Genomic DNA, 22,026 nt, shown 5'->3' on the forward strand with positions numbered 1-22,026 from the left:
CAGCAGCGCCAGCGCTCGAGCCCCATCCCGGGCGAGCCGGCTTCTGCCAAGGAGCCGATTCCAGGCGATGGGAACAGGGCACACGTGTCCTCCCTCCTGGAAACTCGGTCTCAACATAAACACCCGTGTGGCATTTTAACAAAGCCCAGGCTGAGCCCTGTGTCAGACTTTCCCTTCCCAACCTGCTCCCTCCCTTTCGTGTCCCTCCAGCCACAGAAACTCCGTGTGTTACAGCTGCCTTGGTGAAAAAGGAAACGGCTGCAGCGCTGTCTGGATTTTAAGGTCTGTTCTGGCCAGATAAATCTTCACCGCAACAATGGGACCTTTGGCTTCGGCTCAGGGTAGAGTCCTCTGAGTACGCCTTATCTCCTGGCGAAGCTCTGGGGTCAGGCGTTGGAGCTCGTTAAGTTCTGCTTTCGTTTAATTACAACCACGGCCTTTAGCAGCCTTCCCTGCTTGCCTCTCCCCTTCCTTTTTCCACCTCTGTAGGAATATTTTTGTCCTGAGCCCTGGCACAGCCCCTGTAAGGGCAACTGGCCCCATGGGGCAGCAGGTTGGGTGGAAGATGGCATCGAGTGCAACGCTCAGCTGTGGCTTTGGGCCTTTTTGCCCCAAAAATGGGTGTCTGGGGCTGTTGTGTGCTCCAATCCTGCCCGTGGCAGCGTGGGGAGGGGTGCAGGGAGGTGAGGCATGGCTGAAATGAGAGGGGAAAAAAAAAAAAAAAAAGAAAACCAAAACAGGGAGGAGCGAGATAAAAGCAACAAGCAGAGAAGAGGAAAAAGGTCTGAGCCTTGCTGCCGGCGTGGGTGGGTGTGCGCAGCCTGGCAGGGCAAACACGTCCCGGCCGGAAAGACGGGCTGGGTTGGCAGCGGGGGCAGGGGGGGGCACACACACACCAAGCAAAGGCCACTGTGGAAACCCTCCCTGCTCCCTTCTTGTGACATTTTCGTGGTGGCCAAGCCGGTGGCAGGTCCGGCAGCCACGGGGGCCACGGCGCTGGTGCTGCGGCACGACGCTGCCGGCCGCCCCGCAGTGACTCATAACTTGTGTGCCTCGCCGGGGAGGCAGCACAGGAATAGTTACACACCAGCCGCCTGCGACGCGGAGGGAGTGGCTGCCGAAATATTTCAGGGCTGCGCTAAGCAACTAAAAATACACGTCAAACCCTCCTCCTCTTTTTTGCCTTTTAAAACATGTTTTCTTTCTTTCTTTCCGATTTTTTTTTTTTTTTGTTAATTCTTGTTTTTTTGATTGTTGGAGGCCCATACAGCCCCTCAGGGACCGGCAGCGGGTTTGGGGGCATGCGCTGGCGGCCGACGACTTCTTGTTTTCCCAGCTCGGTTCCTCTCTCCCTCCCTGTGGTGATGACTAAGGGGCGGCTTCCCCTGTGCGCCCGGTGCCCGCGGTGCAGATCCCGGGGCGGCAAACGCTCTCCTGCTCGTTCCCTTTTCGGGGAACTTCTCGGCACACCGGGAGGGCAGAGGGATGCTCGTGGGCACCTTGTTTTGGGTCCAGCCTGTTGGTGGGAGCCGAGAGGTGACACGGCACCTTGTCCCGGCTCGTGGCCGGAGCGAGATCAGGCACCACCGGTGTAACGGAGCTTGGGGGGGGGGAACGCAGAGAGCAGGAGCTGCGCTCGGAGCAGTGAGGATGCTCTGGTGAAGGTGGCCCCGCTCGAGGCTCGTCGTGCCTCGCCAAGGTCCGGCAGCGACGTGGGTTCAACTGAAATCCTCGTTGCCAGCTCTGGGGTAAATATAGCCTGGCTGGCAGGTGGCAAAGCGCAGCGTGACTCAGTGGGTGCTCGCGGGGCCGAGCCGGGCTCCGACGCCTCCGGGAATAGCAGCTTCGTCCCCCAGCCGAGGTGACGGTGGCACTGCCACCAGCGACGGGGACCGCCCCGCTCGCGTTCCCCACGGGCCTGCCCTCCTTGAGAGGCGGAAGGGGCAGCTGAATCATGACCCTCATTAAATGTTCATTAAGAAAATGAAGCTGCCGGCTCGCCGCGGGCATCGGGCTGCCACCGGCGAGACAACCTGCGGTGTCTCCGGTGTGGGGACGAGGGACACGTGGGATGAGCACCAGTGGTGGGAGCACACGGTGGGTTGGGGGGGGGGGACACAGCAGGATGAGCTGTGGGGTGCTGCGACCCTCGGGGAGGGACAATGGGTGACAGGGTTTTGCTGGTGGGTGCCGGCCGGCGGCTGGGCCCGGCCGGAGCGTGGCTCGCGGCTCGCATCCCTGGCCGCCGGCCAGCCGCTCTTCCAGGGAGGCCCCGGGGCCGGTTTGTTCCTCCCTGCAACTGATTAAAGCACCTACAGCCAAAGCTGGTTCTCATTTCGTCCCGCCGCAGCCCGGATTGCGACGGCGGCGAGGGGGGGACACACGCAGGGGCGCAGGCAGCCACGTCCAGGGGTGCGTCCCAAGCCAGGGGGTCACGGGGCCGGGGCTGGGGGGAGCTGCCTCCCCCCTCCCTGCTCCTCCCCGGGTCCCTGTCCCCATCCCTGTCCCTCACCAGCCGGGTTTCATCAGGACGGAAAGTCTGAACCTGCCGGTCCGGCCGCCACCGCCACGCCCCTAATGACGGGTTGGCGGCAGAAACACGGCCGGCGGCTTCACCTGGGAGCCCTGAGACCCCCCGGGGGACACCGGCACCGCCACCCTCCCCGGCTCGGGACAGTGGGGGCCGCAGGCACGGGGCTCGGCCACGCTCTGGTTTACGTGACGTTTAATCAACTGGGTTTATTGGGGATTTAATTAACTACAGCTGTAGGGGGAGGGTAGGCCGCTGTTGCTCCCAGCCCCCTCCTCGTGCCTCGGTTTCCCCCAGTGCCGCCCCAGCCCTGTCCCGGTTGTCACCCGTGTCCCCTGTGGCATGGGCTGAGCTGGGCCGTGTCCCCACACCCGGTGTCGTGCTGTGCCCCACGTCCCATGTCACCCCGGGCCGGTTGGCCGCGGTCGGGCGGGCAGGACCGGGCCAGGCCTCCTCGCTGCCCGGGAGGGCACGGGGCCAGCGCAGCACCACCGGCACCGGGTCCCCCCGGGTCCCCCCAGGGCTGACACCGCTCATTTATCTCATTAGCGCGGACCCATCTGGCCGCAATTAGGGGCGGCTCAGCGTCACCCCGGTGTCCCCGGTGAGCGGTACCGGGACCCCTCGGTCTGCACGGCGGGGGCCGCATCCTGCCGGGGGGTGGGGGGGTGTTATCGTCGGTGACGTCAGCTGCTGACGCCGATCCACCCCCTCAGCCGCCCGCGGGCTTGGCCGGCCGTGACGTCTGTCGCCACCGCTGCCGCTTAACTCCTTCCCCGCTGCCGGTCCGGGGAAGGGGGGGCCAGACCCGGTTGACCCACCGGGACACACCGGGGCTGTGGTGCCCGGGGGGGGGGGAAGGGGGGGTTGGGGACACACGACACGGGGACAGGCGGTGACTTGGGAGGTGCCGGGGCCACGCGCGCCGGGGCGGCCCCGTCCCACGGGGGGGGGGGGCGGAGAGCGAGCGGGCAGGTCCCGGTGTGACCGGGGCACCGTCCGGCCCCGCTGCCGGTGTAAAGCGCCGGTTCAGCCCCACGGCCTGGCCGGAGGGTCCCGAGGCCCCGCCCGGTTGTGTTTAATTATTAATTAATTAATTAATTAATCATGCATTTGTTCGTCCCTTCCCCAGACGAGCCCCCGGTGCCCGGGCCCGGTCCCCGCCCCGCCCCTCCCTTTTGTACCCCATCAGCCCCGGCGGGGCGCGCGCGCGCGGCGCGGGGCCACGTGACCGCCCCCCCCCCCCCCCCCGGCCCTGACGTCAGCCCAGGGGCCCTCGCGCTGTTTGTCCCGTTTACCCGCCGGTTGCCCCGGCGACAGCGCGGGGCCACGAGTGGGCGTGGCGCCGCCCCCTCCCCGCCGAGCCGAGGCCACGCCCCTTTATGCAAAAGAAGGCGGGCGAGGACGTCATCTGCAGCCAATGGGAGCGCGGCGCGGTGACGTCACCGCGGCGGCGCCGCCTATTTAAAGCGGCGCGGGGGCCGCGGCGGCGGCAGACGCGTGTGTGCGCGCGCGCAGGAGCCGGGCCGCGGCCGGTGCTACCGGCGCCTTCCCCCGCCCTCCCCTTCCCCCCCCCTCCCCACCCCGGGGCGCAGCGCTCGCCCCGTTCCCGTCTTTTTTGTTTTGTAATTTTTTAAATTTTTTTTTTTTTCCTTTCTCTCCCCCCCGCCCCGGCCCCGTTCCCCCGCAGCCGGGCGGGGGAGGAGGATGGAAACACCCTTCTACCATGATGATGTGTTGAGCGGCCTCGGCAGCGGCTTCGCCCCGTCCTCCGGTAGCAACGGGCTCCTCCTGCCCTTCCCCGGCGGCAGCATGATGAAGAAAGACGCGCTCGGGATGGCGTTACCGGAACAGGTGGCGGCGGCTTTGAAAGCCCCGAGCGGCGAAGCGGCGGGGCTGCTGGGCTCGGCCGAGCTGGGGCTGCTGAAGCTGGCGTCCCCCGAGCTGGAGCGGCTCATCATCCAGTCCAACGGGCTGGTGACCACCACCCCCACCAGCGGGCAGTTCCTCTACCCCAAAGCGGCCGCCTCCGAGGAGCAGGAGTTCGCCGAGGGGTTCGTGAAAGCCCTGGAGGACTTGCACAAGCAAAACCAGCTGGGCGGCGGCGCGGCGGGGAGCGGCGGCGGAGGAGGAGGCGGCGGCGGCGGTGCTGGAGGAGGAGGAGGAGGAGGTGGAGGAGGAGGCAGCGCAGCGGGCGAGCTGCCCGCCGCCGGCCTGGCCCCGGAGCCGCCGGTCTACGCCAACCTCAGCAGCTACCCGGCGGTGAGCTACGCCGCCGACCCCGGTCCCTTCGCGGCGCCGCCGCCGCGGCTCCCCCCGCCGCCTCCGCCTCCCCCGTTAAAGGACGAACCGCAGATCGTCCCGGAGGTGCCGAGTTTCGGGGAGAGCCCCCCGCTCTCCCCCATCGACATGGACACGCAGGAGCGTATCAAGGCGGAACGAAAGCGGCTGAGGAACCGCATCGCCGCCTCCAAGTGCCGCAAGAGGAAGCTGGAGCGGATCTCCCGCCTGGAGGAGAAGGTGAAGAGCCTCAAGAGCCAGAACACGGAGTTGGCCTCCACGGCCAGTTTGCTCCGCGAGCAGGTCGCCCAGCTCAAGCAGAAGGTCCTCAGCCACGTCAACAGCGGCTGCCAGCTCCTGCCGCAGCACCAGCACCAGGTGCCGGCGTACTGACCCCCGGGGGACCGCGGGGGGCTCCCCCCCACACCCCACCCCCCCGCTTCCCGCCCCGGGCGCACGGACTTGAGGGGCCCCGCGGGGGTGAGGGGAGGGGGAGGACGGTGAAAAGGGGAAGGGGGGGAGGGAAGGGAGGGAGGGGGGGGGCGAGGGGCCATCCGCCCCGCAAAAGGACTGAGGGGGAGCCCGGGCCGCCCCCCGCCGGGACTCGCGGGCCCCCGCGCCCCAGACATTCCAGTCAGGCCCCAGTAAAACCCCGCCACACCGAGACCCGCCTCTCGCTGTCTGCTGCGCCGGGGAGGGGACGGGGATGGCGGCGGGGGGGGGGTGGATGGGCCCGGCGGGGCCTGGCGCGGCGGCGCGGGCAGGAAGCGGCGCGGCCGGCTGCCATCTTGGGATGGCGGGGGGGGGACGGGACGGGGAGGGCGGCTGGGGGGGTCTGGGGTGCGAAGGGAGGGATGTGGGGTGCTGGTGGGAAAGGGGGGTTACCCCCGCGGCTGGTGAGGGAGGGGAGAGGGGCTCTGGGAGTCCCTGGGGGGAGGGCGAGGGGGGTCCTTGGGGGGTTGGGGGGGGTGGATTTTGTCGGGTGATAAGTGGAGGGTTTGGATGTTGGGGGGTTCCTTTGGGCTGGGGGGGGTGTTCTGGGGTTATTGGGGCTCCCTTGGGGGTGTGTTTGGGGTTACTGGGGCTCTTTTGTGTGGGGGGTGTCTGGGGTTACTGGGGCTCCCCTGGGGCTGGGGTGGGGGGGGGCGTGGGGTGTCCCCACAGGTGGGGAGGGAACCCGGCTGCCTGTGGGGCTGCTGTTCTGCCAGACCCCTGGGGCAGCTGGTCCCTCCATGGTTGGGGGGGTTCACCAACACCCACCCCACTGCCCTGGCACCCCGGGGTCACCCCATTGGGCCCCGGTGAGGCTGGGCCTCCGTGGTGGCTCCTCCCCGGACTTCAGCAACCGGCCTTCGCTTCCCGGCACCACCATCGCTCCTCCTCCGTGTCCCCCACCTGCAAGGCCTGGTCCCTGCTCCATCCCCCGGAGCAGCACCCGAGGGACGGACCCTTTCTCCCTGGAGCGTTTGGGGACGGTGGCACCGGTGACAGGGGGGTTGGCCTGGTTGCCACTGGGTAGCCCTGGCCTGTTCCAGCCAAGCCGTGCCATACCGTGCCAACACCGAGGATCGCCTCGCTAGTGGGGAGCCCAGCACACTGGGGCCCTGCCGTGGGTGGTGGCGGGGGGAGCATGGCCACCCCGGGGACCCGGCACGGTGCCGGGCCGGCTGCGGTTTGTCGGGAGGAAGCGCCCTTCTCTGCCGTGCGGAAGCGGCCCCGTCCCAGCGCGGCCGTGCTGCGCCCCGGATGTGCTGCTCTGCCACGGGGACAGACGGGGCGTCCCCTGCTCCCCACGGCTGCCTCCAGCAGCAGATCCTGTTGTCCTCAGGTCTCTGTGTCCACACATCCTGATGTCTCCATGTTCCCAAATCCTTTTGTCCCCAAGTCCCCAAATGCCCGTGTCCTCAGATCCCTTTGTCCTCATGTCCCGAAGTCCCCATGTCCCAACATCCCCAAATCCTCACATCCTGATGTCTCCATGTCTCCAGAACCTTTTGACCCCAAGTCCCTGTGTCCCAACATCCCAAAGTCCCCGCACCTCCATGTCCCCAGATCCCTTTGTCCCCAAGTCCGTGTCCTCAGTCCCTTTGTCCCCCATGTCCCAAAGTCCCTGTGTCCCAGCATCCCCAAATCCTCACATCCTGATGTCTCCGTGTCCCCAGATCCTTTTGTCCCCAAGTCCACACATCTGTGTCCTGTTTCCCCATGTCTCCATGTCCCCAGATCCCTTTGTCCCCAAATCCCCACATCCTGATGTCTCCATGTTCCCAGATCCTATTGTCCCCAAGTCCCTGTGTCCCAACATCCCCAAGTCCCCACATCTCCATGTCCCCACATCCCCATGCCTCCATGTTCCCAGATGCTTTTGTCCCCAAGTCCCCACACCCCCGTGTCTCCATGTCCCCAGATCCCTGTGTCCCCAAGTGCCCCCACCTCTGTGTCCCCAGTCCCTTTTGTCCCCCCACCTCCCATGTCCCCACGTGTCCCCACCCGGCCCCTTGTCCTCCTGGTGCAGGCAGGGGTGGGGGCTGCCGGTGCCCGGGGTGCTCTCACAATCCGGGGGACACTGAGGCACGGGGCGGGGGAGGATGATCCCCCCGGTGTCTGCGGGGTCCCGGGGCTGCGGCGGGGCCCGGGGCCGTCAGGGAGCGCCGCGGGCGGGGTCGCCCCCGCCTCCCCCGGGGCGGATAAAGGCGGCGGCGGAGCCGGGGCCGGGCCCGGGGCGGCGGCATGGCCCGGGGCGCGCTGCGCCTGCTGCTCTGCTGCGCCTCTGCCCTGCTCGCTGCAGGTACCGGGGCACCGGGGAGGGGGGGACACGACACACACGACACACCGGGGGATGGGGGGCACCGGGCTGGGTCTGTGGCCTCGCCCAGCCCTGCAGCACGGGGCACCGGGGAGGTACGGGGCGGGGTGGGGGGTGTCCGTGTGCTCCCCCACGCTCTGACGGGCTCCGGGGCCACCGGGCACTGAGTGGGGGGGGACCGGGGGGGGCTCTGCCCCGCTCAGCCCGACCCTGGGGGTTGCAGCGGGGCTGGATCCAGCCCTGCCTGGGGCAGCCGGGGACTTGTGGCACAGGGGTGGGCTGCACCCCCTCCCTGGGGGTCCCAGGGGTTGGGGACTGTCCCCCCCGGGGGTTCACCAGGCTGGAGGCCAGCACCGGGGGACAGGACGCAGCCCCGGTGCTGCCAAACTGGCTGGGCCGGCTGGTGCTCGTGGTGGTGTGGGTGCTCTGCGCTGGCATGGGTGCTCCGGCACTGCCTTGGCACCCTGGGGGCACAGGGCCCCCCATACCTGGGTTGCTGTGGGCTGTGCTGTGCCGTGGTCCCCCCTATTTCCAGCCCGGGCCCCCAGCAGCCCCCCCCCTGCACCCCGAGGTGCCTCAGCTCGCCTGTCTCGGCACAGAAGCTGGCACCCAACGCTGGGTGCTCGGCCCTGGGTTCACCACCATCGCGAACGGCCCATTTCAGTGGCCCCGTCCCCCAGCACCCAGCCACAGCAGTCCCCAGGGGCGCTGGGTGCCAGCTCTGCCATGGGGCATTTCACCCCCATGTCCCCCGTGGTGCCAGGCTGGACCTGCTCCTCCTCTTGTGCAAACAGGACTTTGGCAGGTAAGGGCCAGCGCTGCCCGGCAAACACTGCCACGTCCCGCGTGGCCACGGCAGAGCCCCCCTCACGGGCCAGCCCCGAGGGTGTCCGGTGGGTGCCGCGAGGGCCGGGCTGGCACATGTCCCCGTGACCGCGCTGCTCTGCTTGTCCCCGTGCCACGACAGCTTGGGAGCCTCTTCCTGACCCTGGACTTCTGGGATCCGATTTTGGCTAAATCCTGTTTTTCTGGTTCTCTGTGTTTGGTGACACCACCTGGAAAATGAACCCCGCCAGGCTGGGAGCCGGGGCCCGCGCCGCTGCCCTTCCCCGGGCCCTGCCTGCCCCTGCCAGGGCCCTGCCGTGTCCTTGCTGACCAGGTCTCTCCCCCACGCCTTAGGGACAGGGCCGGGTGTTGATGGCAGCAGCGCAGTGTCTCTAAGCAGCTCAGGGACAGCCGTGGCACCGTCTCCATCCAGCTCGGCCGCAGCCGCCAGCTCGGGGACACGCAATGTGTCTCCATCAGGCTCTGACTCAGGAATGGCCAAAACTCTGCCCAGCCCGGCCATGGCACCGTCTCCATCTAGCAAAGTGAGCGCAGCGGCACCACCAGCATCTCCATCCAACGTGACCACGACACCATCTCCATCCAGGACACCGGCCCCAGTGGCACCTCCAACATCTCCATCCAACGTGACCATGACACCATCTCCATCCAGGACACCGGCCCCAGTGGCACCTCCAACATCTGCATCCAACGTGACCATGACACCATCTCCATCCAGGACACCGGCCCCAGTGGCACCTCCAACATCTCCATCCAACGTGACCACGGCGCTGTCTCCATCCAGGACACCGGCCCCAGTGGCACCTCCAACATCTCCATCCAACGTGACCACGGCGCCGTCTCTGTCCAGGACACTGGCCCCAGTGGCACCTCCAACATCTCCATCCAACGTGACCACGGCGCCATCTTTATCCAGGACACCGGCCCCAGTGGCACCTCCAACATCTCCATCCAACGTGACCACGGCGCCATCTCCATCCAGGACACCGGCCCCAGTGGCACCTCCAACATCTCCATCCAACGTGACCACGGCGCTGTCTCCGTCCAGGACACCGGCCCCAGTGGCACCTCCAACATCTCCAGCCAACGTGACCACGGTGCCATCTCCATCCAGGACACCCGCCTCAGTGGAACCTCCAACATCTGCATCCAACACGACCACAGCACTGTCCTCATCTCACCCAGCTGTGCCCAGCTCCCCGGCCACAGAGCACCCATCCAGCTCGACAGCAGCACCTGCCCCATCCTCACCCGGGCTCCCCGGGTCCCCTCCTTCTCCCACCTTGCCAGCACCCACAGTGACCCCCTCTCTCAACAGCACCTTGGCCACCAACTCCAGGACGACACTGGCCATCGGCACCAGCCCCGCAGCTGGCAGCTCAGGTGAGAGCCAGACTGGGGGGGCACCGCGCAGGCAGGGAGCCCCCAGACCTGCCTGTGGCCACAGGCACGGCTGCAGCCCTGGGTCCCCCTCCAGACCCCCAACTCAGGGGCTGTGCTTACAGGATGGGGAAGGGGGTTCTGGGGTGTGGGTCCCTGGGTGTTCCCTGAGCCCCTCATCCACCTTGAGGGGGGGGATTTGAGAGCTCCCCCTTTCTCCCCTAGCCTCTGTGTCAGGGGACCCCAGCCGGGGAGGGTGGGAGGGCCCGAGGCTGGTCCCCGCAGGTGGAGGCGACATGGGAATGGGGTGCTGGGTCTGTGGGGGGTGGGATGGTGATGGGGGGGGAGCTGAAGCCACTCTTGAGCCCCCTCTCACCCCAAGAGCTGCTGCGGTGCTCGGAGGCCGGGAGGAGGCTCGGCGGTGCCAGGGAGGGTAACAGGGTGCCCTTTTCCCCCCCGCAGCTCAGCCCCCCACCAAGCTCGACCCCGGCGTGGTTGTCGTTATCTGCCTCTGCGTCTGCGTGCTGGTGGGGGGCGCAGCGGTGCTGCTGGTGTGTCTGTGCCGGCGCAGGACCCCCCGCTTCTGCCACCTGGACGAGGTGCCCATGGTGCGTGCGGGGGGCCGGGGGGTCGGCAGGGAGGGGGGCTGCAGGGCCGGGCTGTGGACGCTCACCTCGCTTTCTCTCTTTCTTCCCCAGAGCAAGGTGATGGAGGGGTCCCCCGTCACCCACCATGCACCCAGGTGACCCCCCCCCGCCGCGGCTCCCCCCCTCCCGGGCTCCCCACGCTGCTGAATAAAGAAGCTGCTGCCTGGGCGCTGGTTTCCCGTCTGCCGTGCGCTCTGCACCCTGCCCGGGGAAAACCCCCGCTCCCGGGGGAGGCCCCGACCGCTTTTGGGGTCCCCCATAGCGGCCTGGAGGCCCTGGGGTGCCCAGGGTGGGTGCGGGGTGCGGTGCGGGGGGTGTGTAGGGTGGTGGGGGCCACGCAGCCCCCGCTGCGGGGTGGGATGGGAGGGAGCGCGCAGCCAGGCACGCACGTCGCCTTCCTTCTGCTCCGTTGCACTCGGCCGGGGCCGCGGCACGCGGCGAGGACCGGGCGCCGGTAAGGGGCTGCGGGCGAGGGCGGGGGGCTGGCGGCACCGGGGACCCCCATGCCGGGGCTCAGTATCCCCCGGGATGGGGCTGAGGCTGCTCCCGGTACCGGTTGGGGGGGGTGTGTGTGTTGGGGGAGCTCAGCCCTGGGGGATACGGGGGCTCTGTGGGTGCAACCGGCTGAGCCACCCCCCGGTGCGCCCCGGTTCCCCGGGGACGGTGGGTAACGGGGTGCCCGTGGTTGATTATTAACGTGGCACCGGTGGGTTCACGGCCTGGCGGTGGGTGCTGCGGGACAGGGGCCATCCCCGTGGCCTCGGGCCTGTGTCCCCTGGGTGGCCCGTCCTTGTCCAGTCCTCGGGGGTACCGGGAAGGGGATGGGGGGGGGGGGGCGGTGTGTGACCCTGAAACTGGAAGGGAGGGCTGAGCCCGGGCAGCCGCCACGGCCGAGACCCGGCACCCGTAAATCACGGGTGGGAGGAACGCGCGTGTCCCGGCCCGGAGAGGGGGGGGGGTCCCGCCGCTGAGCCCCCACCGGCTGCGGCTCCCGGAGCTCCCCCCGGCAGGGACGGCGATGAGACGGAGCCGGACGGCGCTGCCCTTCCTCGGCGCGGAGGTGAGACCGGCACCGGCACCGGGGGGGGGGCTCGGGGGGGTCCCCGGGGTGAGGGTGTCCCCGGGGTGGGGGTGTCCCCGGTACGGGCGTCCCAGCGCGGGGCCCCCAGGCAGCAATAACCGAGATGGCGACGCTCAGCGGGAGTTAATTATCCTCTTAATGGGCGGTTAATTATTATTCACCTCTGCGTAATTGCACGCCGGCTCCGGGAGATTTTCCGGGGGGGTCCCGGGGGGAGACGGAGGGGGCGGGGGCGTCCCCTCCGGTGGCGGCGGGAGGGGGGCGTTCCGGGGGCTCTGTGCGCCGCGGACCGAGCCGCTCCCGGTGCACCGGCTGTGCCCTTGACCCCATGCCCCCCCCTCCCCCCCCCTTTCCCCGGTGCTCCCCCCCCCCGCCCCGGTACCCCCGGGGTGCAGAGCGGCACCGTGCCCGGCAGGGGGCGCCCGCGCGCTACCGGCGCCCGGTGATGGGGAGGGGGGAGACATCCCCCCCACCGCGCCCCCCCGGTGCTGTGGGAACACACACAGGGACACCGGGCAGCGCCCCGGGAGCAGCACCCTGCAGAGCTCCCCGGTACCGGTACCGGCGTCCCTCACCGCCTCCCCGTTTTCCCTCAGCGCTGCCGCGACGCCGTTGAAGCCGCCCCGTCGGGACCGGGACCGGGAGCGGCGCTGGGCGCCGTCCGCCGACGTTTCTCCGGGAGCCCGTTGCTGCCGCCGCTGGGCTGCCGGTTGGCGGAGGCGGCCCGGGGCCCCGAGCCCGAGGCCGCCCGGGTGGTCTTCACCATCGAGGAGAGCGGCCCCAGCAGCGGCGACGAGTCCGAGCCCCCCCGGTAAGAGCGGAACGGGAAGCGGGGGGCGGAGGTGTTTGCTCGCCCTGGTCGCACCGGGATGGCGTTACCGGACAAGGTGCTGCCGTCGGTGCCGCTCCCGGTTTCAGCACCGGCGGGCGGACAGCGGCCCCGGGGAGCGGCCCCGGGGCACCGGCACCGGCACCGGTAGAGCACCCGGTGCCAGCGGCACCGCCGGGCTTGGGACAAACCCCTCTGTCACCGACCCCGGGATGTCCCTCCCACTCACTGGTTGTCCCCGTCACCCCCATCCTCATCACGCCTGTCCCCCTGTCCTCATTGCTGTCACCCTGTCCCTGTCCCCCCCATCCGTGTCCCCCCAATCCCCATCACCCCCATCCCCATCACACCATCCCTGTCCCCCTGTCCCCTTTGTCCCTGTCCCCCAGTCCCCATCACCCCATCCCCATCGCTGTCACCCCATCTCTGTCATCCCTATTCCTGTCCCCACCCTCCCCATCCCCCTCACCCCCATCCCTGTCCCCCCATCCCCCTCACCCCATCCCTGTCCCCATCCCCTGTCCTCACCCTCCTCACCCCCTCCTTGTCCCCATCACCCTGCCCTCATCCCCGTCCTCCCCCTCCTTGTCCCCATCCCCTGTCCCAGCCGGGTGCCACCGCAGGGCTGGCCTGGCCCTGCCCAGAGGTGACCTCAGTCCCTCCCGCTGTGGCTCGGCCCCAGCTGCGCTGCTGCAGGGTTATTTTTGGGCCATTCCCCCCCCCCCCCCCCGCACCCCCGTGCTTGTCCCAGCCCGGCTTGTGGGGACAGCACAGGGCTGGCACGGCCGAGGGACCTGGCTCCGGTGTCACTCGCTGTCCACCCCTTGTACAGACACGTGTCCAGCGGGGACAGGGACCGGCTGTTCTGGGGACGGGGACTGGCTGTCCTGCGGCCCAGGGGGGGGGCTCTGCTCCCGCCCCACTGTCCCCTGATGTCCCTCTGTCCCGGCGTCCCTCTGCCCTGATGTCCCAAACATGACCGTGCTTGCAGCCCCTTGGAAGTGAAGGGCCCCCCCCCTCCCAGGACCCCTATCCGGAGGGCTTTGGGGTCCCTGCAGGTGCTGCCATGGCAGGGGGGCCCCGTTGCTGTCCCTCCTGGGTCCCCGCCAGCTGCTGGATATTTTTGTGGCCGTCGGGAACAGCAGGTACCCACCCAGGCTGGGCGGGCGCCAGCTCCCACGGCCGGGCCCGCCGGTGCCACTGCCACCGGCCGGGCCTCATCCTGCTGCTCCCCAGCCCTGTCGGGCACGGCCCCAGGAGGGGCTCAGCACCGCAGCAAGGAGGGGCCGGGGGCACCATGTGAGGAGTCCTGGGGCCAGTTTGGCTCTGACGGGTCCCTCCGTGGCACCGTGGCGTGGTCACTGTGGTGTGTCCAGGATGCTCCAGGCTCAGACATGTCTCTCCGTGGCACCGTGGCGTGTCCCCACCATGTGTCTGGGATGTTCTAGGCTCAGCCGTGTCCCTCTGTGGCACCATGGCACGGCCACACCGTGTATCTGGGATGCTCCTGACTCAGCCGTGTACCCCTGTGGCACCGTGGCGTGTCCCCACTGTGTGTCAGGGATGCTCCAGGCTCAGCCACGTCCCTCCGTGGCACCGTGGTGTGTCCACACTGTGTATCTGGGATGTTCCAGGCTCAGTCACGTCCCTCTGTGGCACTGTGGCGTGTCCCCACCATGTGTCTGGGATGTTCTAGGCTCAGCCGTGTCCCTCCGTGGCACCGTGGCATGGCCACACCGTGTGTCAGGGATGCTCCAGACTCAGCCATGTCCCTCTGTGGCACCTTGACGTGTCCCCACCATGTGTCTGGGATGTTCCAGGCTCAGCCACGTCCCCCCCATGGCACTGTGGCACGGCCACACCGTGTGTCCGGGTGTCTCGGGGCTCAGCGTGGCATTTTGCTGTGTGTCCGGGCAGAGCACCCCTGCCCTTTCGGGAGCAGCTGCCGCCTCGGGGACAGCAGGGTGGCCGGTGGCACAGGGCCAGCGAGGGGCCATGTGTCCGGGCAGCCGAGCGCACACCGGGCCAGCACAGCCTTGGGGTGGCGGGGGGGTGGGGGGGGTGACCCGCTCCATGTGCCGGCTGCTGGAGCCAGACAGTTGTTTAATTTCCCAGGCGCGGGCGGGAGGGGGATGGAAAGTTTCCCGGGGCCGGGGCTGGGACGGCCGCGCGCTTCCTGCTCCGCACCGGCGGGCAGCGTGGCCTCGCCGCCCGCGCCGGGGGTCCCTGAGCCACGCCATGCTGCCCACCCCGCACCACTCACCGGGGGCTTCGCCGGCGGCGTCCCCCCGCAGTTCCCCCCGCAATTCCCCCGTCCTCTTCAGGAAGCTCCTGATGAACCAGAGCATCCGCCTGCAGCGGCGCTTCACCGTGGCGCATCCCCTCTGGTAAGGGGGGGACGCTGGCGGGTCCCCGTCCCAGGGCCGAGCTCGGCCCCGGGATGGGCGGGAGGAGGCACCGGGCTGCGCTGCCGCGATGGGGTCAGTGTGGACCCCCCCCGTGATGTTGTGGCATGTCCCCAGGGCCGTGGGGACAAGCAGGGGACAGCGGGGGTCACCACGCAGCTGAGGGCTGAGCCGGGCAGGGGGGAGCTGCCGGCTGAGCGTGGCTGAGCACGGGCGCGCTCGTTGCAGTGATGGCCAGGCAGGTGCCCCACGGCAGGGGCGCGGGGGGGGGGCTGTGATGGGGAGGGCGAGGGGCTTTTCCTGGCACAACAAGACACCAAACCACCCTCCGCAGCACAGCCGGGCACCTCGCTGCCCCCCCCAGACCCTCATCGAAGCTATATAGGGTTTGTTTTGGGGTGCCCCCCCTGCCCGCACCCCGCTGTGGCAGTGGGTGCCAGCCCCACCTGTGTGGGCGCCGTGGGGATCAGCAGATCCCTCCTCACCAGCAACAGCATCTATTTATAGCGGCCCCCCGGCCCCCCCCCGCCATCCGGCACCGCTTGGCGGTTATTAATGCCGACAGCCCTTCGCTGAAACGAGGGGGGTTAATTCGGCACCAGCCCCTTGGCAGGAGCTCGTGTGTTGTCGTCCCCCCCCCCAGCCCACCCTGGGGACTCGGGGCTGTCCCCTGGGGTGGCAGCAGGGTCAGAGGTGGTGGCACAGGGCCGGGAACAGACACGGGCATCACCCGTGGGGCTGTCGGAGCCACAATGCGGCTTTGTGTCCCCGGTACCATCGGGGACACGAAGCAGAGGCAGGAAAACAAGGGGCTGGGGGACGGCGTGACGCGGTGCCTGGCCAGCGCTGCCGCCACCGGGGACGGCCACGCCGGAGGGACCGGGGCTGCCGGTGGCACTGCCGGAGCCGGGAGATGCTGCCGGGCAGCCGGTGCCCGTCCCGGAGGCACTCCTGCATCGGGTAGGTGCTGCGCTCCTGGTAGCACGATGGGGACAGGGTGGCCCCAGTGGCACCCACACTTTCCCAGTTCACCCAGTGCTCTGGGGTGGCTCGTCCCCGTCAGTGGCTGCGGGAAGGGACAGGCACTGGGTGGCCCTTGCCGCGTCCCCGCTCGCAGCCTTTCCCATGACCCCAGGGTCAGCAGAGCAGGAGGGGGGTGAGGCAGCTGCAGCCACCACGGGGACACCGTGGGGTCACCATCCCTGTCCCCACGTCCCCTGTCCCCCCATGGACCCACACGGTGACTCTGGTTGGGGTGTCCCCAGGCTGCCACCAGTGTGTCCCCAAGGGCCAGGGCTGGGCTTCCCCGGCAGTTTCTGTCCTGGCTCTGTGCTGTGGCCGGGATGCTGTCCCCCCCCAGGGGACATGGCACCCCAAGCCAGGGTTGATGGAGGCTTTGGGGCTTTCGAGGACTTGGGGCAATCGGGGACCACGGTGCTGGGGACAGGGAGGGGACGGGACGGGCAGGACCTGGCTCTTCCTGGGGTCTCTGGGGACTTCAGGGTAGGGGGTCCTGTCCCACCTGGGTGACATGGGACAAGGTGCCTTCACTAGCCAGTGTCCGCAGCCCGCTGTGCTGGCAGGGTGCTGACGGGGTCCACGTGCACCGAGTTGTGCCTGTTCTCAGCACTGGGGTGAAGGAGCCGGTGGGGCCAGGCTGGGCGGTGGCCGGTGTCACCACAGAGGCCACCGAGCTGGGGTGCGCTGGGCTGAGCAGGACGGTGGCACGGAGAACCCCACAAACCTGGCAGCATCCCCCAGGCCGTGCCCCTGCACCCGTGGGCTGATGTCCCCAGGCCACCCACCCCGCGCCACCCTTGTCCCCTCTCCCCTCGCAGCTTTGACCTGGAGAATGGCCCCGCGGGCCGGGGCGCGCTGGACCCCCAGGCCAGCCCGGGCGCGGGGTTGGTCCTTCAAGGCACCTTCACCCATGGCCAGCGCCGCGAGTCCTTCCTCTACCGCTCCGACAGCGACTATGACCTGTCCCCAAAAGCCATGTCCCGCAACTCCTCCATCGCCAGCGACCTGTGAGTGTCCCCCCACACTCTGCCCCGAGTCCCCTGGGACCCCTGGTCCCCTCCCTGAGGTTCACGGTCCGTTTGCTCCTGCAGACATGGAGAAGACATGATCGTCACGCCGTTCGCCCAGGTAGGTGCCAGCCCTGTGCCCCGGCGAGGAGGGGACACAGGCCTGCACCCAGTGCCAGGGTGGGTGTCCCGGGGGGGTCTGCCCGGCCCCAGCCCCCTCTCACCCCCCCCCAGGTCCTGGCCAGCCTCCGCACCGTCCGGAGCAACCTGACCCACCTCCAGGACCGTGCTGGCATCAAGTGAGTCGGTCGTGGGACAAGCGAGGGGCTCACCTGGGTGGGGGGGCTGTGATCCATGGCAAGCAGGGACACACACACACACAGCACCCTGGGGGTCCCAGCCGCTCAGCCCCCCCCCCACATTTCACAGGCGAGCGTCGAGCAGCAGCCTGCCCTCTGGGAGCAAGGCCAGTCTCACCGGTAAGTGCTGGGGGCGAAGATGGGGGGGTGCTGGCTGTCCCTCTGTCCCCAGGGACGGGTTCCACTGGGCCCTGGGGGGTGCAGCAAGGCCCCCCCAAGCCAGGGCAGAGCTGTGGCTTTGCCCTTTGGGATCCATGTCTGGTTTTCGGCAGCTCCTCCCGCCTGGCTGCCCTTCGCGCCGCGGCGGCGGTGGAAAGGCTCCCGTTGACGTCAAACCTTCCATTAATAAAACCCCGGCAGTAAGCGGGGCCCCGCGGGAGCCCGGCTGCCCCGGGGCTGGCCGTCACCCCACGGGGACGACATGGCACGCCGTGTGCCGGGGCTGCCGTGCGACGGGGATGGTGTGACGGGGCTGAGCCCCTCTGCCTGGGGATGCTCGACCCCGGTCCCCGGCCTTGGCCGGTCCCCCGCATCCCCCTGTGCCCCCCGCCGCCCCGCTCAGGGGGTGATGTGAGCAGCCAAGCTGGTGAGACCCCAGGCTCGGTGAGGCACAGCCACTTGCTGGAACTTGGGGCGCCGCGGCCGGGACCCTGCGCGTGCCCCCGTGCCGTCGGCAGGTCCCTTGTCAAGCCAACGGGTGCCCCTGGCAGAAGATGCCCACCAGAAGCTCTCGCGGGAGACCCTGGAGGAGCTGGACTGGTGCCTGGACCAGTTGGAGACGCTGCAGACCAGGCACTCGGTCAGCGAGATGGCCTCCAACAAGGTAAGGGTCCCCAGCACGGACCCCCCTCATTTTTCTGTGGGGCATGGAGACCCCTGCACCTAGGACGGGCAGCCGGGGGTCCTGCCTGCCCCCCGCCCTGCTGAGCTCTGCCTGCAGTTCAGAAGGATGCTGAACCGGGAGCTGACGCACCTCTCGGAGACCAGCCGCTCGGGGAACCAGGTCTCCGAGTACATCTCCAGAACCTTCCTGGGTGAGGACAAACCCCCCCCTCCTTTCCCGGGGACACTGCCTGGTGTCACCTCTCTGCCGGCAGCAGGGTGGGCTTTGTTCCCGCAGGGACCTGGGCACGAATCCTGCCATTGGGTGCCCACGGGGACAGTGCCAGCGGTGGGTCCCACTGGCTTCTTGCAAATAAATTAAGTGGGGGGAGCAAGGAGTGGGGGGGAGATTTCTCAGGTGTCTCCCTGGGATTTGCTGCCTTGGGGGTGTCACAGCCTTTGTCCTGGTTGGGAGCGCTGGTGTATACTGGTGCATACTGGTGCATACTGGGGCTGTTGGGAGGGTGCCCAGGGTGGCCCTGTACAGGGGGGGTGAGGGAAAACGCTGGGCGTCCCCCCTATGCGGCCCCCACCGTTGCCATGGCGTCACAGTGTTATCCGTGCATCGGGGTGGCCGGGGGGATGCTGGGGGGGTGGATTGGGCTCCCACCCTGCTCACGTCCCCCCCCCCTCCCCGTGCTGGCCCAGACAAGCAGCATGAGGTGGAGATCCCCTCGGCACTGGCCAAGGACAAGGAGAAGGAGCGGAGGAAGCGCCCCATGTCCCAGATCAGCGGCGTCAGGAAGCTCACGCATGGCTCCAGCCTCGCCGCCGCCGGCATCCCCCGCTTCGGGGTGCGGACGGACCAGGAGGAGCTGCTGGCCAAGGTGGGCCCTGTGCGGGTGACCCGGCCAGCTGTGGGGTCCCCAGTGCTGACCCCCAGCACGGACCTCTGTCCCTCTGGTCCCCAGGAGCTGGAGGACACAAACAAGTGGGGACTCAACGTGTTTAAAGTCGCCGAGTACTCGGGCAACCGCCCGCTGACAGTCATCATGTACAGCATCTTCCAGGTGAGCATCCTGAGGGGATGTCCCCGTTCCCATGCCTGGATGGGGACAAGCCACCTCCCGCCTCCCCACAGGAGCGTGACCTGATGAAGACCTTCCGCATCCCTGTCAACACCTTCATCACCTACATGCTGACGCTGGAGGACCACTACCACGCCGACGTGGCCTACCACAACAACATCCACGCCGCCGACGTGGCTCAGTCCACCCACGTCCTCCTCTCCACGCCCGCGCTGGAGGTGAGCCCTGGTTGCCCAAGGCCACCGAGGCCACCAAGTGTGTCTGGTGGGGCCATAACACATCTGCAATACCTTTTTCCACCATTTCTAGGCTGTCTTCACAGATCTGGAGATCATGGCTGCCATCTTCGCCAGCGCCATCCATGATGTTGACCACCCCGGTGTCTCCAACCAGTTCCTCATCAACACCAGTGAGCTGGGGTGCGGGGATGGAGTTGGGGGGGGTGCGTGGGGGGCCCTGGGGTGACCGGTACTGTCTCGCAGACTCGGAGCTGGCGTTGATGTACAATGACGCCTCGGTGCTGGAGAACCACCACCTGGCCGTGGGCTTCAAGCTTCTCCAGGAGGAGAACTGCGACATCTTCCAAAACCTGAGCAAGAAGCAGAGGCAGTCACTCCGTAAAATGGCCATTGACATGGTACGGGGAGGGGGGGGCCTGGACCACCCCAGGGTGGGGGGTCTGGGCTGGGGGGCTTTGTGGTGGGGTCAGGCTGAGCCCTGTTCCCGGCTTGCCCTGCCCAGGTGCTGGCCACGGACATGTCCAAGCACATGAATCTGCTGGCGGATTTGAAAACTATGGTGGAGACCAAGAAGGTGACCAGCCTGGGGGTGCTGCTGCTGGACAACTACTCTGATCGGATCCAGGTGGGCACGGGGACACGGGTGGGGAAACCTTCCTGGCACGGCCGGCGTTGGTCCTGGCTCCGGCCAGGGCTGCTGGGATGTCCTGTTTGGTGCCACCACCCCTCCCAACCCCAGTTGGCCACGGCCAAGGGGGTTCCTGGCACAGGGGTGGTGGCCCTGGGGGACAAAGGGCTTGGGTAAGCGACGCTGTGACTGTGTCCGCAGGTTCTGCAGAACATGGTGCACTGTGCCGACCTCAGCAACCCCACGAAGCCGCTGGAGCTCTACCGGCAATGGACCGACCGCATCATGGTGGAGTTCTTCCGCCAAGGTGACCGGGAGCGGGAGAAGGGGATGGAGATCAGCCCCATGTGCGACAAGCACACTGCCTCCGTGGAGAAGTCGCAGGTGGGGCAGCGGCGTGGGGCCAGGGAGGGAAGGGGGGCCACAGGGCCAGGCGGGGGGCTCAGCTCTGCCTTTCCCCAGGTGGGCTTCATCGACTTCATCGCCCACCCGCTGTGGGAGACGTGGGCCGACCTGGTGCACCCCGATGCCCAGGAGATCCTGGACACGCTGGAGGACAACCGGGAATGGTACCAGAGCATGATCCCGCGCAGCCCGTCCCCACCGCCCGAGGGACCCGCAGTGTCCCCTGGCACCACTGACAAGTTCCAGTTTGAGCTGACGCTGGAGGAGGAGGAGGAGGCTGAGTTGGACACGGAGCCGGAGGGAGCTGAGAGCCCCTTGGATGAGGACAACAGCGGCTCCAAGACACCAGCCACAGACGACTCGGAGTTGGCCGACACTGAGCACCTGTCACCTGACCCTGGGGACCGGGACTCGCCTGTCACCCACCCCAGGGACATGGACAACCAACGGGTGCTGGAGGGGACACTGCCAAAGGACAGGGGTGGTGGCGGTTGCTCGGTGCCGGGGCCCGAGGACAGCCAGGGGCTGTGCCTGGACACGGAGGGCAACGTCACATTCCTGCCCCATGGCACGTAGTGGCACCGGCTGGTGGGTCCCCTCGCTGCCGTGGGGACAGGGGGCTGGGTGCTGCCTGGCAAGTGCTGGGGGCAGCGGAGAGCTGGCAGGGGGCTGGCAGTGGAGACCACCAGCACCGCTGGGACGCGGAGGGACCCAAAAGCGTGTCCCCATGCTGGAGCTGGGCAGGTCCTGATGGGCACGAGGACGCTGCTTTCCCTCTCCCAGCGACTGTCCCCTGCTCCCACCCTGCGGCCCCGTGTAGAGCTGCTGGGAAATATCCCTGTCCCCTTCGGACAGGGCTTGGGGACACTGTGCTCCTGCCCCATCCCAGTCCTGGGGACACCATGCCCCAGAGGCCTCCGGGAAGAGGTTCCCCATGGGGCCAGGCACAGCCAAAAGCATTTTGGCGTCTCTCCAGGTGTCCCCGCACAGAACAGCAGCCCCACGGTGGGACGGCGCGGTGGGCGAAGGGTGCTGGTGACAGCCCCCACCACGAGGGACCTCGGCACGGCCAGGCACCGGGGCACGGCACAGGCACGAGTCAGTGGTTTATTTATTTGGGGACAGGTTCACTTTTTAAAGCCTTTTGTAGCTCACTTTTTAATACAAGCCTCACCTCGGCGCACTCACACGCGTTCCTGGGGCAGAAAGACACGTTTCTGCTCTGTGACAACACTTGAAATGCTGCGTTTGTACTTTGCACTTCAGGCCCTGACGGGCGCTGCAACCCTCGGGGCAGCCCCCAGGGTCCTTTTTCAGTTTCTTCCTTCACCTTCCAGAAATTAAACCTGGTTTGTTCCCCCCCACCCAAAATATGAGCCTTGTAAGCGCCTCTTTACCGTGTTGCTGCCACGGGAGCCGTGGTTGTGCCCATCAGGTCAATGTCCCCAGGGACTGGCGTGGTTGGTGGCCCCGTCTCCCGCCGGGCACCGGGGAGGGCCCTGCTCGTGTTTGAACAAAAGCGAGCTCCTCCCTGGAAATGTCGATCCATCACTGGCAAACACAACTGGCTAAGGTAAATATTTAATCGCCGGCTTGGCGCTGCGCAGAGCCCGTTCCCCGGCTCTTCCGCATTGCTCCCAACGGTGATTTATAT

General features: G+C 68.1%; 2 protein-coding genes across 5 annotated transcripts; both read left to right on the top strand.

The window, feature by feature from the left end:
* Positions 1-4,027: 4,027 nt before the first annotated feature.
* On the top strand, positions 4,028-5,474 carry JUND (JunD proto-oncogene, AP-1 transcription factor subunit). The gene has a single exon (XM_074808792.1). The coding sequence runs from the start codon at positions 4,238-4,240 to the stop codon at positions 5,201-5,203; it is 966 nt and encodes a 321-aa protein (XP_074664893.1). The 5' UTR covers positions 4,028-4,237; the 3' UTR covers positions 5,204-5,474.
* Positions 5,475-11,357: 5,883 nt separating this feature from the next.
* On the top strand, positions 11,358-21,743 carry PDE4C (phosphodiesterase 4C). 4 transcript variants are annotated; one of them, XM_074808698.1, is made up of 16 exons: positions 11,358-11,549; positions 12,167-12,381; positions 16,643-16,831; positions 16,916-16,952; positions 17,066-17,130; positions 17,261-17,310; positions 17,868-18,013; positions 18,131-18,224; positions 18,721-18,899; positions 18,984-19,082; positions 19,154-19,318; positions 19,410-19,509; positions 19,583-19,737; positions 19,842-19,964; positions 20,169-20,351; positions 20,430-21,743. In XM_074808698.1, the coding sequence occupies exons 1-16, from the start codon at positions 11,508-11,510 to the stop codon at positions 20,946-20,948; spliced, it is 2,361 nt and encodes a 786-aa protein (XP_074664799.1). In that variant the 5' UTR covers positions 11,358-11,507; the 3' UTR covers positions 20,949-21,743. The 4 variants fall into 4 exon arrangements, with proteins under 4 accessions (XP_074664799.1, XP_074664798.1, XP_074664801.1 ...); XM_074808697.1 differs by lacking the exons at positions 11,358-11,549; positions 12,167-12,381 and adding an exon at positions 14,445-14,786; XM_074808699.1 differs by lacking the exons at positions 11,358-11,549; positions 12,167-12,381 and adding an exon at positions 14,901-15,764.
* Positions 21,744-22,026: the final 283 nt, after the last annotated feature.

The sequence above is a fragment of the Strix aluco genome, chromosome 29 (genome assembly GCF_031877795.1).
Source record: "Strix aluco isolate bStrAlu1 chromosome 29, bStrAlu1.hap1, whole genome shotgun sequence".
Classification (NCBI taxonomy): domain Eukaryota; kingdom Metazoa; phylum Chordata; class Aves; order Strigiformes; family Strigidae; genus Strix; species Strix aluco.